Source organism: Anas platyrhynchos, chromosome 2 (genome assembly GCF_047663525.1).
Source record: "Anas platyrhynchos isolate ZD024472 breed Pekin duck chromosome 2, IASCAAS_PekinDuck_T2T, whole genome shotgun sequence".
In the NCBI taxonomy this organism is placed as follows: Eukaryota; Metazoa; Chordata; class Aves; order Anseriformes; family Anatidae; genus Anas; species Anas platyrhynchos.
In genome coordinates, this window is record NC_092588.1 from 130,125,999 (window position 1) to 130,144,595 (window position 18,597).

The 18,597-nt window shown below is 37.3% G+C and overlaps 1 protein-coding gene across 4 annotated transcripts in view; it reads left to right on the plus strand.

The window, feature by feature from the left end:
• The window catches only part of ETV1 (ETS variant transcription factor 1), a 66,847-nt gene extending 57,076 nt beyond the window's left edge, over positions 1 to 9,771 (plus strand). For all 4 annotated transcript variants that reach the window (XM_072033609.1, XM_072033610.1, XM_072033607.1 and 1 more), the window contains 3 exons: positions 869 to 1,038; positions 4,662 to 4,763; positions 7,230 to 9,771. In XM_072033609.1, the coding sequence (XP_071889710.1) occupies positions 869 to 1,038; positions 4,662 to 4,763; positions 7,230 to 7,451 (494 nt within the window). In that variant the 3' untranslated portion in view covers positions 7,452 to 9,771. The remainder of the gene's footprint in view (positions 1 to 868; positions 1,039 to 4,661; positions 4,764 to 7,229) is intronic.
• The last annotated feature ends 8,826 nt before the right edge of the window (positions 9,772 to 18,597 follow it).

The window sequence follows — 18,597 nt, forward strand, 5'->3', positions numbered from 1 at the left end:
ATCAAGGATTGCTGTCATTATTCAAAGAAAAAAAAAATAAATCTCTGCTTCAACATCAGACCTTTCAGCTGTTTCTGTTTGCCTGAGTTGTTTAGTATGAATATGATTTAAAAACAACAGAGACACTGCATGGATGAAGCAGGACAGTTTTTCATTGGCAATTTGTGGAACAACAGAATATTATTGTTGGTTTTTAATAGCTTCCTCTGGATTTGAAATTTTAGAAAACATTACTGCTTTTCAGGGGGAATACTAATCTAATATGTAGATACAAGTAAAAGTAATGTGTGCTTATATGCAAGTCCAATATACCACAGAGGAACTCGCATATCTGCAGGATTTGCATACCTATACGTAAAGCACATGCTGTTTAAATCCAAGTCAAATACTTTGTCAAATTTTCCTCTAGAGAATTTGCATGCAAAAGAAGTTTCACTCAATAGGGCTTTGCAGCTTTATGAAGCATACATTACATTTCCAAACAGGGGCTTGTTCGAAGTACAGTACACAAACGCAGTTCTTCAGACATCAGAGTTGCTTACAAAAATAGTTCATGCTCTTTCAAATAGAGGATATTACAAAATGGTTTGCAAGCAAGATTTGCATGTATCAGAAGTGAATGGGGGTAGGCTTAGGGAGACTTCCATGAAGTGTGACTGAATTTAGGTACTTGTTCGTATACGAATATGTTACTGTAAGAGTGTTTACAATTAATAGCAGGAGGGGGACTTTTGCATTTATAGACAGCTGGGTAGTAAGAATTCTTTAATTTTATTAACCCTAATGATTGCTTTGCCAGCTTATTACACAAACTGAGTGATGATGCTTTTTGTGCATTGGTCAGCTAACACTCTGTTACTCTGTGCAGGTGACGTCAAACAGGAGCCAGGAATGTACCGTGAGGGACCCACGTATCAACGGCGAGGCTCACTTCAGCTGTGGCAGTTCTTGGTAGCACTTCTTGATGACCCATCAAACTCTCACTTCATAGCATGGACTGGTCGAGGCATGGAATTCAAGCTGATCGAGCCTGAGGAGGTGAGATAGATAAACAGCAAATCTCAATGTCCACTGGTCCATCCTGCAAATTTAAGAGTGCTTCTTCAGAGCTAGGCTATGTTTTCCTTCAATATTTAATTTCACAACACTTCAGAAGGATAATGGAGAGAACTGGTAGGGGAAGTGTTGGGACACATGCATGCTTGAGCATAGACTTGACTCACATGACGTAATAATAATAATACTGCAAGTAACAGAATTTCATAATACTCAGCACTAATTGTGGGGCCCAGATTTTACAGAACCATTTTCCAGGAAGAATCATTCCAAATTACTTTGAAAACTTGTCCCTGAATAGTCTTGAATAGTGCCAAATATTCTTTAGTGTAAAGGTGTGGGCAGTTGGAACTCTAGCTGTAGAATGAAAGACCCCATCTGAAACAGCTGACAAAGGAGTTTAAGAATGCTATGCAGTAAAATCCCATTGAAATTATAAATAAAAACTCTCTCTTTAGAGTCTTATTTAGAACCTTCTTGTTTAACTGTATCATTAGATTGCTGAGTGCATATTTAGGTCCTAGTGTTGCAAACACTCTTGCACATGCACAGCTTCCCTGAACCATGAAGGACTCATGGGGTAGATAAAATTACTTGTATTCATGAACATTTGCTGAACCATGACTTAGTTCACTTGTGTGATAAACAGGAATAAATTGAACATTTTATTACATAAACTATTTTGACTAGCTAACATTAAATAATCTATGCTGTGTTCTAAACAGCAGTGGAAACTGTTAGAAAATCTGGTGTGTGTGAATTTTATTATAATGCTGATGTGGATGATTTGATGAGTGTTGTCAAAAAGCAGTATCATTCTGGTTTACTTGTTTGCCCCTTGGAAGGGTTTGAGTATTAGAGGAGACCACAGTAAATTTTCATTCAGAATCTTCTCTGAGTCAGAAGCTTCGGGGGTGTAAGGCAGCTTCTGTGTTCCACCAGCTATTTCTGCCATCCATCTGCTGCCATAAGCGATATGAAAGCTTTCTTGCATTTAAGTTACATGACGTGCCAACAGCCCTAAGGGTAGCTGAGGATGGAGATGGTACTGATGTTCCTTTTCTTCCTGACATGGTTTGGCTGAGGGGCAGGCTGCTGCAGGGACCCATGTGCCGGCTCTGCTCTGTCCGAACATCCCCCATGCTAGTGATAGTCACCATGCAGATCCACATTGTGCATTTGAGGATTTGATCACAGAACATCTGATTCTTTCCTCTGGACAATCTTGGCATTTTTTTTTTTTAACTTCTAAGTTTTGTCCTGTCTTTAAGGTATGTCCAGTATTTTTCAAGATCAAAGAGATTTATTGAACAATGCTTCCCAGCATATGTTGCAAAAACTTTATAGATTTAATTAGTTAAGGAAAGGAAAATAACAAAATAAAACCCCAAGAGTTACATATTGCAGAATTCCCTGAAGAATTAGATACTCACATTTAAGTTAGCCAGATCATCTGCTTGTCTGACTGCACAGCAGTTGCTTTGTGGTTTTGAGCAGCGCTGCATCTAAGATCTGGAGGAGGCAGACAACTTGAAACTTGCTTGCTCCTCTGTGCTCTCTGTGAATGCAAAGAAGACTAAGTTGTTTCCATGTGAATGTCATGGATCTGACAAAAGCTGTTGATTAGAATAAGAATAGCCTGTGGGAAGTTGCACACTTCTGTTGGTTGCCAAGTGTAAATCGAAGGCAAGTCAAAGACCTTGTTGGTTCAGCTGTGTAAATGAGGATGTTCGTGGCATGACCTTTCTATGCCATCCCTTTCTGGAGGTTTATGTAGGAAGGGTGATAACAGAAACAAGTATGTATCAGCTTCTCAGGCACCATAGTTCGTTCACGAAGCACGTGACTGTGAACTGTGGAGGTTAAGAATTGGCATAGGTCCACTTCCATTGCCTTATCACCGGCACAGTAACCTTCAACAGAAAAGTGGGGTGGAAGCCTTGAACCCTGAATCTCTTCCCCGGAGCAAGATTTGATATATGTTGTAGTTGAGGGACAAGAAGATTTTCTTACCAAGACCAATTCTGGACTTGGTTGCCTATTCATTTAGTCAAGATACCACACAATATAGCATATTCTCAATGATTATTTTGTTATAGAAAACTTTGCTGTGTACTTACTTATTATGCAAATCTGATACAGTAGTGATTTTTAGGACTTTGTTTAATGCAGGAATAAAACTTGGCAGGAGTAAAGAAAGAGAGATGTAGGCATGTGTTGCAAAGATGAATAGGCGAATCAAGGTTACATATCTAGGCCAAATCTACAGCTGGAATAAATTGACATGATTTGGAGGTATGTTTTGATACAGCTGTAACATAGCTAAAGTTAGCAGAGCCATGATAATTTACATAAGCCTGAAAAGCTGCACCATTGAAAGGAAATAATTATATAAAAAGAAATTTTAAAAATTATTGTCCAGATGGAGATCAAAGTCATGGCTTTTGCTGTTGCTATTTAGTCCCCTTCAATTCTCAATGCTGCATGTCATCTATGGTTTGCATCAAATGACTCCAGACACCTGTGGGAAAGTTTTGTAGAGCTGTCTGCTGAGAAGCTGCTTGGCTTCTCTCTCCCTTTCCCAGAGCTGTGTGCATATGCGCCTCACAAACATTTTTATAAAATTTGCTCTAAAGAGCTCATTGACTCTTATTTTTCGTCATAATCTTTTTTTTTTTTTCTCCCCTCCAGTGACATGATAGTCATTTGTACAGCCAGTAAATGAAATTGTCACAAACAGCCGATTGTAATTTTGGGTGGGGAATAAGCAGTTAAGCTCTTTAAACAAAAACTGTCTTTCTCCAGAACTACCTTTGACAATAAAACAGGAAGCACAGAGGCAAGTAGAAATCATAGGAGCAGAAGGCATATTGTTCTCTGAAATGGCTTCACAAGTTAATTGTGTCTTCCTTTAATATTAATTTTAAAGAGAAATACAACCACAATCATGTAGTTTCTATCCTGTTCTTCATATTGCCATATAGTTCCTCCAGGTGATTAGCCTTCCTCTTCTGATAATTTATTTTCTTTGCTGAAATTGTACTTAGGCCTCAGTTTTGACTCCTATCTTGTAGCCATCTCAGCATTGCCGTCATTCCAAGTTACGGTCTGTATTAGTTCATGAACTAAGCCTGTATGTATGTGTGTTTAATAGAATTTGGTAGTGTTAAGACAGGAAGGAAAACTCAAGAACAATTATACATATTTTCAAACTAAGAGGAGTTTTCATCTTTTTTGAAAGTTTTCTGATGAAGCTGGATGAATATTTTTGTCTATAATTTCTTTATATGACTTGAATTTTTCATCGCTTTCTTTAAAAAGGCAAAACAATCCTCCTCTCCCCCCCCCAACAAAACAAAACAAAAGCAAAGAAACAGTCACATTTGCTAATGAGTAAGTCTGTTTCAAGTTTAACAGATGAGTGGTGAGTCCAATTAAGAATCATGTTAGTACATGGGAAATTCAGGTCATGGCAACATTTTCTCTTTTATTTATGCATTTTACCTGCAGGGTTCCCCCGCTCTGTCCCCAAATAAAATATCTGATGATAAGATCTGCTTGTTAAATGCATTTAACAAATCAATGCTAATCCATTTATGTGGCAGGTGGCACGTCGCTGGGGGATTCAGAAAAATAGGCCAGCTATGAACTATGATAAACTTAGCCGATCACTTCGCTATTATTATGAAAAAGGAATCATGCAAAAGGTGAGCATCTAATTCTGTATTAAATTTCACTGGAATATTGCATGCTAATCTGCATGTTAAGTCAGTTTACAAAGAGTACTTGTAACTGCATTGCTTAGATAGGTTTTTCATCTATTTAGACAAACAATAAGCTATATTTTTCACCTACCAGGTATATGCATCAAGATATTTTTTTCAATGTAAAAAATGTCTGTGGTTTCAGTTCACACAATGCACATCATGATTACAGGAAAAGAGGTAACATTCAAAAATATCCAAAAGAGCTTCCTGGCACCTGGTAAAAGCAAACAGCAGCATACAATATGAATAATATTTTGCAGATCTAAATTATCTGCCCAGTGCTTGGCTACTTTGGTAACTGCAAGATAAGGGAGAAAAATTATACCTATTAAAATACCAAATACTTTAATATTTTATTGATGATGTTGTAATAATACTATTTTTTAAGTGGAATTTAATATTTTATAATAGGCTGAATTATGGGAAGTATTTAACAATAATTTATGTATATCAGTCTTGTCTTGCTGACTGTATTCAACCTCTTCCTGTGGCTTGCTGTTTACATATATGTTTTTAAATCTTGCTATGTAATGCTATAGTCTAGACTGAAAAGTCACTGGGAGAAACCTTCTGCATCAACGAAATTTGTAGATATGATCAAAGATCATAAGAAACACGTTGTATTATATAACTTGTTCCATAGCCTGGCACGTTAGTTTTGTTATCTGTGTTGACTAACATGTTTAAACCTGCCATTTGCCAATTCCATGAATAAAAACAATGTCCTCTGCTCAAGTTGCTGGGTAACTTTTCCTGTAGGGTTTGTGAAGTCTGGGTTTGGAGTTGCCTGCTCCAGATTCTGTAGCTATGACTATGGGATCATTGTAGTGCTTGCCTGTTTCACTCTCTGGGTGTCTGCTTGGTCAGCCTGGGCTAGTACTGGCTTATGGTACACAGTGCCTTATCCCCTTCTGTGTATCACTTACCTCTGCATTTAGTCTTTGTAAAGTGGACTGGAAAAAAGATCCAATCGGGGAGAAGCAAAAATGCTTGGTTTTGCTCGGCAGTGCTTCAGCCAGAGGCATGCATGGCCACAGTTCAAAGGCAGCACAGAGGCAAGAGTAAGTGGCAAACAGAGGGAAACCAGTTGAATAGGTGGGAACAGGAATATAATATGTACGTATACATTTAATATGGAAAGTTCTTCTGACAGCTAGCTTGCTAACTCTTTGCTACTTTTTTTTTCCTTTTTTTATTTTATTTTAATCTACACGAGTGTATTTAACACACATTTCAAAAGCTAATTTGAATATTTATTTTTCTGGCAGAGCAATGTTTGAATTTTCCGCTGGGATCATCCTAGCTGACCACTTACTATATGCTAAAAAACTAATGGAGATTATAGATTTGCAGTAGGCTTCTTTACTTAAAAAATTGTATGCACAATTTTCCCCTTTTGTTTAAAGTTAGGCAATGGTAATAAGCTATGCAAATGTCCAGCTTTCAAATGCAGACTTCAGTCTGTCAAACATGCTGACATTAATTTGATGAAAAAATCTATTACAGATATACCAAGGCCCTACCAAGACATAACATTATTTGTAAATGGATAAGCTGAAACTTTAAGGAGGTGCTTCAGACTATCTTACACCTTTAAGAACACTGTTAAGTTTGCAGCACTTTTGCCACCTTCATTCACTTTCAATCCCATACTAGCTCTAGTTGCAGGAATTAGTATGATCTTTATTTTCAAATAATTTTAATAAATGATGAGCATGCAACGTGTTTTTTTGCCATAATTCCTTAGTGTGATTGAGAAGACACGATTGACCAGCTTTCTGTTTTGTTTTTAGATGAAGCACATCCATTTAATGGTATTTCTGAATAAAGGAAAACTTTAGGATTGTTGGATAATTGCCCCTCCATAAGCAAATCCAAATGTCACAGGCTTTGCATGAGCAATTGCTAAGTACATATTAGCCTACGTATTTGCTTACGCTGTCCCTGTACAATCAGCATACACTATAACTAAGTGCTTTTATACTTAAGTATGAATCAATTTACATAAAGTGAAATTCAGATCTCTATCATGCAATGTGATTCTTTTTTCCACTTCACAGTGTGTTGGACTTAGTCATTTTATTTTGCCACTGTAGTGACAATTTGTTTACATTTTCCAATATGAACAGTTCCATTTGTGGTTAAGTATAGGAAACAACCGCAAACAAAGTTTGAAAGTAGAAGAGCTAGTTCATCTTCCAACAGGATATCATGTGTCTCAAAATCAAGACAAATCTGCGCAGACTGCTTCTGCAGATCCCTGGTTTTGCTAGGTCATTGCCTTACCCATTCTTCTGTCTCATTATTATGTGAAAGGGTGTATTCTTCAAGAAGTCTGTTGAACTTGGAGTTGCAAAACCACAAAGCCTTACACTGCACTTTTTTTCTTACTTCTGTTATCCTAAGGTTGCTGGAGAAAGATATGTCTACAAGTTCGTTTGCGACCCTGAAGCGCTTTTCTCCATGGCCTTTCCAGACAACCAGCGCCCCTTACTGAAGACTGACATGGAGCGCCACATCAATGAGGAGGACACTGTGCCTCTGTCCCACTTTGATGAGAGCATGGTCTACGTGCAGGACGGTGGCTGCTGCAACACCCACCCCTATAATGAAGGCTACGTCTATTAACAACAGTGACAGTGAAGGGGATATTTTCCCCCTCCTTTAGGCTTCTCCTCTTTCACAAGACCCAGAGGAAAGCTGAAACGACTTCAGTTTGTTTTTTAAATAGTACAATAAAAGGGGCTTTTCCTGTTGCATTACTCCTATGGTCTGCCATGGACAGCGCACTTTATTTGAAAGGGGAGGGTTGGAACCTAAACGTTATTCTGTGTAACAGGAGGAAAAGGGTGGGTTTGCTTTTTACTTAAGTTTGGGAAGGGAACATACAGGTTTTAAGTACAAAAAAAGCTATATCATGTCTGTTTTGTTTCATATCAGCATAAGATACTGTACATTTTCTCTGGGTATCCGTAGTACAGTTAATTCTCATTGTGCAAAATAACCACTTGCTGATGATATCAGCACAGCATGCCTCAGGCATTTGTTTCTTGCCATTCTTAATTGTCTTTCTACAGTTATAAAAGAGAAGCAAAGCATATACCATAGCATTTAATTTAGAAACTTGAAGTGGCAGACCTTGCACCTTGCCTCTAAAAACAAGCATCTTGAGAGTTTTTTTTTGTTTTTTTGTTTGTTTGTTTTTGTTTTTGGTAGGGCTTCAAAAAATCCAATTTAATGGCAGATTGGCTGTAAGTACAGTGACTAAACAACAAAATCCATGACTGCAGACCACAAGCTGCATGCTGTAACTGGTGCCACATTGCTATTCATGTATGGCCCATGCTATGGTTTAGACCTTTCAAGATCCATTTGAGGGTAATAATTACATGTGGTAGGCTTTCTGATGATCATGTCAGCATTAAATACAGGATTATGATCAGGAGGGAGAAAACATTTTGTATCCTTCCATTTCCTTTGGTACATAAATAAGTTATTTAATCAATAGGAATTAACTGTACTAAGTCACATATCTAATTATGCTGTTTAGACACAGCAAGCACTCCTTGAGAAAAATATCCAATACACTAAATAGGTACTTTAGTAATTTTTAGACACGGTACCCATTAATATGCATTTAAACCTTTTACTGCTGTGTTATGTTGATAACATATATAAATACTAGATAATGCTAATGCTTCTGCTGCTGTCTTTTTCTGTAATATTCTCTTTGATGCTGAATTTACTATGACCATTTATAAGCAATGCTGTAACTACAGGTAGCATTTCAGGACAAAATAGATGACTTGAACCATTTATTGCTTAGAAAATAGCTTACGCCATAGCTGTGCTATAAGCAGCTTTTATGCGCATCCACAAATGACTAGTAAGCTTCAGCTTGCTGAGGAAAGCTCTGCAGAGCCTTTTGTAATTTTCGGTGGAAAAGAGACGAACTGTCAAAGAATACTATGAAGTCGCTGTATGACGTTGTAGTGCTGGCACTGATGTTACCAATCAACTTGTTTTGGACACTAAATGTAAATGTGATCTGATATGCTCGGAAGACAATTTAAATTTTGAGTTCTTTTTTTTTTTCCCCATTGTTTTTTTTTTTTCTTTTTTTTGAGAGGGGTAATCTGAATACAAGCCACACGCAATACTCTGTACGTAAAATGAAAAAAAAAAAAGAAAGCAAAAAAGCAAAAGTTTTAAATATGTATGAGCACCTTTTCTTAAATATAATATTTACTAGTTTGAAGGGAGTTAGAGAGGGTAAGATGTGGATTTCTTTCTTTGCCCAGTGAAATTTAAATAAGTGTTATATGGATTGCCTCATTTTCCTGTATTCATGAGAAGTGGGAGGAAAATGAATGCATAACCATAAAACAAGAATAATTTTCATCACAATGGATGGATTTCAAAGACAATCCTAGGTGGTGGGTTAATTTTCCATCCTGTGTCAATTAAGACATGAGTTAAGCTATGAATATTTTAACATGCAATTAATCAAAAGTACAGAAGTAGTGATCACTAGAAACCACGGGTGCATAAAAAACATTTGGGCAGGTATTTAATTTACTCAGATACATAAGACAACATATTTTATGGGAGTGTGTGTATGCCTTAATACGCCACCTAATTCTGTTATCTGTAAGTCTCAATGGCACTTAAATTTGCAGTGATCAACCCAGAATTACAAATCTCAAACTGCATAATTACCAAGGAGGAAAGGGAAAAGGTTAAATAAGATTGTTTAAAACAAAAACAACAAACATAGTTTCTATTGAAATAAGGTTCAAATGAAACATGCTTTGATGAAAAGTCCTCGGATTGATTTTGTTTTTTTAATGTCATCATTGAGCGCCTCCTGCCTGTGGCAGGATGTGGGTATGGGAAAGGGGTTGGACAAAAAAAGGAAAAAGTAAAAAAAAAAAAAAAAAAAAAAAAATGCATCAAATGTGTAATATTTAAGAAGAAATATATATATATATCTGTATACGGTAGTGACTCACTGAACAAAACAAGCAATCAGACCAACATTACCATGATCTCTCAGCAGAAGATATAAAAGTCTTTCACTGAACTGATTAACCCTTTTTAAAATGTACCTAAGAGGTTTATTTAAAATCTGTTTTTATTCCACTTTTTTTGTTTGGTTGGTTGGTTGTTTTTTTGGTTTTTTTTTTTGGTTTGTTTGTTTGTTTGTTTGGGGTTTTCAGGTAGAATAATAAATCTGGCAGCTGATTTCTGCAAGATTGTTGTGTATTGGATTCCTAACCATTTAGACTGGATTGGCCACTGAAGTAAGATTCTTCTTTTGGAAGACGAGTTGACAATTGTTCCCAGTGCCTAGGAAAGCATCCCACGAAATGGAAATGTAAGCCCCCATCCCTCACCCCCCCCCCAAAAAAAAAAAAAAAAGAGGAGTACATAAAATCACTTGTAAGTATATTATAGCTATACATTATAGCTGGTATTTAGGTTGTCAAAGCATTGTATTTGACTAACAAAAGGGAGGAGGGTGGACTCTTTAAATTTAGAGAAGGATTGATTCCAACTAGAAACACATACACATTTTCACAGAGCATTTTAATGCCCTACTGAATTTGATTGTGTGTGTTTGGGGTTAACGGGAGGGGTGCTTTTGGTTGGTTGTTTTTTTTTTTTTTGTTTGTTTGTTTTCAAGCTGCTTCTTCAGCAGAAGGAAGAAAAACAGGCTTCACCTCTCTTTTAGGAGCAACTGTTTTGGAGTTAGATTGTGCATGGTTGCTTGTGTGCATTTACTGCCATAGTAGCGAGCAGCACAAAGTAGTGCTACTGTGAAGCACATCTAGGAGACATCACTGCAAGACCCATGCACGGAGGGATGGCTGAGGTGCTTGGACATTTTTTTCTCCACTGTGACAGTTCAGTTGCTTCAGAAACTGAAGAGGTACAAATAGATAAGGACTTGGCAGACAAACTTCAATCCATTTAAGAGAGTTAAGGTTACAGTTTTCTGTATGGCAATGCACAAATTTTGGTTTAGGAATAGAGCCTAAGCCTTTACTCTCTAAGGTCACCAGTGTAACTTTCCTGTACATCAACTACAGTGCAAATCTTAACATTGTATTTTCTAAAAGCATGAAGTTCATACACTTTCCAGACCAAATCTGTCTGCTTTGCTGCACAGTTAGCTGTTGTACTAGTGAGGAAAAATTGGGGTATAGAAACATTTTGTCCAGTGTTCTCTGAAAAACCCTTTGCTCAGGCTCTTTTCTTCTTTGGATTCCCAGATATCTAGGACCATTCCCAGGGCTTAATTCTTAGAGATTTATTGCCCCTTGACATCTAACTGGATTGAACTGCAAGTCCATCATCACAGGATAATATCATCTAGTAAATATTTTTGCCTTTTGTTTTGTTTATTTTCTTTTTAATAGCAGGAAATAGATCAATGTGTGCAAAAGGTATGATGAAATCTCCGAATTGTTAATGGCTATACTTTCTTCTCTGAAGCACATTAGCTTCAATCTATATATTACAGGTAATAGCAATCATGAACAACCCTATTCAGTGCTCACGTTAACAGCACCAAGGACTTCTCCAAATAATCTCCTTCAAAGACGTTTTGGGAGTCTTCATTAATGTGGTATCCTACACTCTAAGAATCATCACTCCAATCTATTTATTTATTTATCAGAGGCTATTCTGCTTGAAAAGGGAGTAGCAGCTATGAGCAGGTGCCAGTACCTCAGAGTTCCCTGTATTCATTTTACTAAGGTACCAGGGTGAGACCTGGAGCATCTGTGATACATAAATGCACCCTGCTCTCCTTGTTCTCTTATGGAGAAAGTACTTCAGTGCATCATTACAGGAATGGTAATTTGTGGCAGAGTGGGAGGGATGGAAAGCTAGGTAGGGGCCGGATCATTTTAAAACTACAAGATTACCCAGAGGATATCTGTTAGATCCCTAAGAATCATGAGTACATCTGCAGAGGGCTGTAGCTTACCACACAGCTTTCATGACTGTGTAGGTAGGTAAAGTTAACTTTATCTCTTGCTTCAGGAGGTTGAAATACTTGATTCTCCTTGAATACCAATTTAATTTCTGTGGGAAGGAAATATTTCTGCCATCTTGTTATATAAGAGTCTGAAAATTCCTATGAAGAATCTCATTGACATTTTCCCAAAGAACTATTTTTGTGTGTGAAAATGACACACCAAAAATCACCAAAAGAAGGGGTAGATAAACATGATGTTCTCCAAGATTACAGCATTATTTATCCTAGAAATGTATGACATTTTTCATACTGCTGCTGTATAATCCTTACTGAAGGATACTGAAGTCATTGGATTGACCTCAGCAATACACAGCCTACTCTGAAGTTTTTTTTTCGTTTGTTTGTTTTGCATTGAGCATCCTGATGTTATTAGATGTTACAGGAAGGTACCCCTGAGACAGGGTCACAGTCAGGTGTTTGGATTTAATGATCCATAATTCTGTCTTTGATTTTGCAAAGCTGTTTGGGCATTTCTGCCCCTGTCCATGCTTTTTACTTGCACGGTAGTGAAGTTATTACAGCCATTGATATTCGTATTTTTTATTTTTATTTTTACTAGTTTGCTAGGTGCCTCTTTCCATACTCCAAATAACCAGGTAAATGGTTATGGTCTAAAATAGCATGTTTGCTGTGTGATCTGTACTGCAGGCTGTGGCAGTTAATTTTCTTCAAGATCCCCAGAAAGCAATGAGTAGGAGTCATCTCAATGTTTTTTGTTGTTGTTGTTATTGTTTTGTGTGTGTGTGTGTGTTCTGCCCTTCCCCCCCCCCCCCTCCTCCTCCCCCGGTAGGATGCAGCTGATCCATATGAAGATGTTGTAAACCAATTCTTCACTCACCCCCAATATTTTAGCTAACACTGCCCTCATTAGAACAGTAACACTTTATAGAAGCTCAGGCACAGAGAGTTGAGTGTTTCAGATGTACCACAAAGGGCTCTCTACAGTGGCTTTCAGTCAGTTTTGCCTGGGAAGTGGCATATGGCTACACAGCCCAAACGGCAGCAGAAGGAGGTGGTTTCGCAGAGGCACCAGCTCCTCAGAGCTAGAGCTCTGCTCAAATATGCAGTTAAGGCTGCTGCCTGGTGAGCTGGGGTGAATGTGCCGTGGGAGGCCCGGTGAGGTCTGTGTCCATGTAGAAGGCCAAAGGAAGCATGATGCCAGTGAGAGAGGCACAGAAATGGGTAAAAGCCGGTTGGTGACAATCCAGCCCTACCAAGTAGCTAATCCAGAACTGATTAGTACAGGAAGGAGGAGGCTGTATGACCAATATAGTAAATCACAGAGATAATTACTTGAAAGACATGCTGCAGGAGAATCATAAGAAATGATGGAAAGTAATAAACTCTGTAAACAGTAATGACTTTTAAGACCCCAGTGCTTGAGGGAGTGCTTCAGGAAAAGGAAGAGAGAAAGTAAAATGCAGAAAGGGACAATAATATTAGATGAGAACAACAGGAGTCAAATCATGAGCTACATTAGGGGACCTGGAAGATCGTAGAGTTTTAGATAAGGAAGTAAGGGACCAAGATAAATACAGAATCAGTAAACTGAGATAAGAGGAAGAGAGGAGGTAATTGGAGGCAGTACACTTTGTAGTCAGTGGGCCAAATGTGCTGCACCAACAGAGCTGCACCAGGGGTGTGTTGTTCAGCCCCAAGGACAGGAATATCAGCACTGCCTTTGGAGCGATTGTTGATAATTTAGTAAAACCATCTGCACAGTGTTTGGCAGCTGTTAAAAGAGCAAACAACATACTGGCATATGCAGAGAGTGTTCTGGGCTATAAACGCAGTGACTTTATTGTCCTACTATACATATATATTAAAAAAAAAAAAAAGATAAAGAGTCAGATTGTAGGCTGGTGTAAATCATTTTGATTTCCTTGAAGTCAGCTAAGTAGCTTTATCCAAACAGAATCCAATACTTGTTATTAGTAATGTGTATGCCTGTTTAGATGTGGTATCTACATAGGACACTTTCACTTGTTACATTATTGAGAAAGGTATGCAAATGAATAAAAGTCTGGGAATAGCATAAGACCAATAAAAAAAAAAAAAAGATTAAGTGAAAAAAAAAAAAAAAGTGTTCTTAATTCTACTGATGTAAACAACACAATTTTTATTTGTTTATTTATTTTTTTATTGGTACAAAGCTCTCTGCGGTGGAGCTCTATGCATCTCTTTAACTCTTACAGTGACATTTTGTGTCCAATGCTGGCAGACTGTATGTGCCACGTGTCTCTGCTATAGGTGGCTTAGTATTGGCCTCTGCAAAGGTAGCAGGTTTCTGTAGGGTAAGACTGCTTTCCCAGCTGTTTATAAAGACTGTGTGGACATGCAGATAGCTTGAGCACACTAAGCTTCCAGCCATTCTCTGGACTAGCAAATTTCAGGTACATTGCAGATGTACCCACAAAGGTTAGACTGTCAAAGGAATTTCTGCCACTGCTATGCTCCATATTATAAGGCTCTGTGAACCCAGACGTAAGTTATTAGGTTATCTAAAGGCCTTCAGAAACTCTTTCAAATGCTGGTCAACTGAACCAGGGCTTTTCTGCTTCCTCTGAGAATGGAATGTGGGAGAAAGACACAAAATGAGTGAAAACCTAGATCTGCATCTACAGAGAAATGAAGTGAAGAGAACCTTTATACTATGAATTTAAAGAAAGAGTTTCAGCATGGCACTGCAAGAGTTTGCTTATAGGAGTTAAAGCTGTCCTTGGAGCCCAGAACAGATGCCTACTCTTAGAGTAGGACTCTCAGTGCTTGCATGTACCTGCTCAAGATTCAAGCTTTATTAATTTGGGTTTTGTTGTTTTATTCTTCCTAACATAGAGAGGAATATTCTACTCAGTAACATATTATCTGTTAGATGCTTTAATGCTTAACTTCACAGTACCTAAAGTTTCTTTGTGAATCCATCCTTAGTGACTGAAGAAGCAAGGCCCCAAAAGGAAAGGTCAGTTCCTGGAACTATGCAATCCATTAAACTGAGTAGTTTATATAATCTTTATTGACTGGTAAGTGACACAGCCTGGTTGTGGTAAAACCAGTTCCAAAAGCTAAACTTGGCTTATTAATTGCTTTATGCCATCAAAATGTCAGGAAAGCAGTTCCATATAATCACTTCTCTTGTCCCTCTGGCCACTTCTACAGCTCTGATCATGACATCTCACCTCATGGGAGAGCTAGAAAAATACTGAGAGTTCACAAGACTTAGTAAGACTTGCAAGTGGCTTGCGAATTGGCAGAAACATAAAAGGGATTTGCCTTGGGACAGATAGCTGAGAAGGGATGAAAATCGAGGTCTACAGCATTATGAAATATTTGGAGAGAAACAGGGAATCATAATATACCAAGTCTCAAAACAAAAATTTACTGGGGGGCAATAGAAAGAAAAAAGCAGTCCAGGCACTAAAATAAAATAAAGGAGGTACTTTATCATATGGCACAACTATTAATTCGTGAAATGTATTGACATAAGCTGTTCGGGGTGGCACAAAACCTAAATGAGTAAAGCATTAAAATATTGGTTAGAAATAATCATGGAAGAAATGGCCAACAGTGATTCTTGGCTACAATGATAAGTTCAACTTTCCAAATCAAGGAGTCCCTAACACAGAGCCTGTCAGCCCCTCAGAGGATCTACTTGAGTTACCCTGTTCTCATAATGTCTTTCTGGACATACTGCTGGTGTCCATCCCAGGACAGATGGACCTTTGGCTACAGAAGAGGACTTGGTATGGGTGAGTACTATTTGAAACAGAAGCACAAAATTCAGTTGGTTCAAGATGGTGCTCTGTATCCTGCATTTTGTTTGGGTCCTGTGATTATGCTAAACAGAGTATATAACAAAACTGGATGAAGTAGTTTGTGTATTATTTCTACACAAAGTCTGTAAATCTGAAACTTTGTCTCTAGAATTTGTTTTCCTTCTCTAGCAAACATCTTCTTTACAAAGGGCTATTGTCAACTTGCACATGATTACTAAGCTGCTGATATTAGGATCAGGGTTATTTCTAAAGGAAGAGAAGCATTGCCACATCTGTATTTGACTGGGAACTTTGTGTCTTTCAAAAAAAAAAAAAAAGTTTGTGAGTAATAGGTTCATTTTGTATTCTTGCCGCTTAACACCTAACATTTCACCATGATGTTTTCTCTCTGCATGGCATTTTTGTATAGAGAGAGATAAAGCTGTTTAGTGACATATAGAATTGAAGCAGGACTCAGAAATTATAACCTCCCTCTTCCCCCAAAATAAGGAGAGAGAGAAGAAAACACTAATGAATGTCTTTCTCTTCTCATATTACCTCTAACTTTATCAATAACATATTCCATAATGCTCTAAGTTCCATCCTCAACAGATAACATTAAGCAGTACATATCCTAATTTCATCAGACTTGGACTCTTGCTTAAAAACTTAGGTGACTTCATGCATTTATATCAATTGTATCAACAGACCAGTGCATCTGACTCTTTGAAAGCAGGTGCGGATCCATACACAGATTTCTTATGACAAAATGGTTTGGATTTTGATGGGATGATTATGACAAATACAGACAGTAAGAGACTCAGAAGAAAAAGCTCTGAATATACTGTGCATAGTGTCTTCAGTTAGTAATATTTTTGGAAGACAAGGGGCAGGTTTATTTGGCTGATTTAAGCGTTGCTCAGGTTTAGCTCAGGCTAAGTTTATGCACCTTGTGCATAAACTGTAATGGGAAGTCTGTATTTCTGAAGATGTATATAGCGTATCTAAAGATGTTCTGCATATTCTGAAGATGTACGTAGTGTATCTAGCTATAGAAGTGTGACCTGCTGATTCATTGTCCCAGAATGGTATCAGTCCAAAATGTCATGGCAAGTGTGAGCAGAATTCCCAGAATGGTATCAGTCCAAAATGTCATGGCAAGTGTGAGCTGAATTCTCATGCAAGCCCTGAAAGACAGCAGTTCCATACATTAAAAGAACATTGTGTTGCATATGTCTGTATCCTGTAGGGAGGGGCAAAGTAAGACTCCTGAGAGCATTAAGCATAAGAAAAGGAGATTAAAGTTCTCAGTATTGCAAATTGGCAATTGCAAGGTGTAATTTGTAACTCATGAGAAGTAAAATTCAGCTCAGAACGTCTTGTTCAGAGATCTTTAATTCTGGGGCATCAGATGAGCACAGATTCTGCTGCACTGTATATCCAGGACCTCATTCTATGTGGAGACATATGTAACTCAAAACAGCAAGAATTTGTATGAAATGGTCTCAGATTTGCTAACAGGAATAAACCCATGTGGAATATTTGGCCAGATACATTAAAGTAAATATTCATCGTGTTAAAACCCACATCTCTTTATTGCTAAGATAAAACTGAATATGGGAATCAGTACATAAACAGTAATAGTATTGCAGAAAAAAAAAAAAAAAAAAGGATCTAGAGGGACTTATACATACCAAGAAAAGCAACCTGGTCCAGTCATCCAGTCCAGTGGTATCTTGTTTGTTTGTTTGTTTGTTCTTTATATATATATATATATAAATATATAAATATGGGATAGCATTCTTTATTTTATTTATTTATTTATTTTCAAGACTCTGCTTTATGAGCAAAAAATCATCTTCCCCTAAAAAATCCAATAGCTAACAAGCTTCTTAATATTTTTCTTGATTCTTGTTGTTAGAAAGATGGAATCAAGATTTAAAGCTGAAACCTGTAACCCACTCTTTACTGTATGCAGTTGTTGCTATGCCACAATTATAGAATACATCATAGAGCAGTGTGGTATAATGTTTTTATTGACATCAATGTGAAGGAGATGTATTACTCATGCCTATACTGCTTGTTATTACCATGCCAAAAATAATAAAAAAGGCTTTTATAGCAATATTCTCATAGCATCATATATTTTTTTTGTGCCTCATATGCTACAAAACAAAACAAAGCAAAACAAAAACTATTCATAGAATTCTTAGAAATTTTTATATAATAGCATGGGTCTAATCTTTTGTCTGCCTATGAAATCTGTCAGACTTTTCACACTGTGTCAGAAATTCTCAAGTTGTGACAAAGGATTTGGAAATGGATAAGATAGAGTGGCTTAGAGAGGCAGCAAAGATGTGTTAGCTAGTACATACACATATATTTAAATGTTTCTTTCAGGAAAAGTTATCAATGATTTCAGATACCAGATATAAGTTGATGGTTCGTCTCTTGCCTAAACATTTTCCAGAAGCCAAATTAATGTGGTTGAAGTTATCTCCAACTGTTTTCTTCCTCTGTGTTGTTAAAACAATAATGATGATCTTGAATTTGTCTTGTCATGGGTTGCCCATGGTGTTGAAAATCTCAGAAAATCTGTTGGTTCCTCAGTAGTAGACCTGTCCAAGCCTTTAGCCTTTGTGTTGCAGCTGTGGAAGTGAGCAGACAATAGGAAAGAAGAAACCTTATATCTACAAGAAGTTGAGCTTTTGAGACTTTTATATTTTGTACTACATCTATTTTCTGTAGAAAGACTCAGAAACAACCACCTCATCTTAGAAATTTATCAAGATAAAATATTAGAAGCTTTAACAATGCCTTGAGAATGCAGGCTTTGACAACTTAAAATTGTATTTTAGCTATCTGAAAATCTCAGTGTCTAAAAGCTTACTAAGATGTCAGTTATCACATTCTAAATGATCTTCTAGATTGAGAAAAGCTGTTTATAAGGAGAATCTGAGCTTTAACCAAGTTAGTC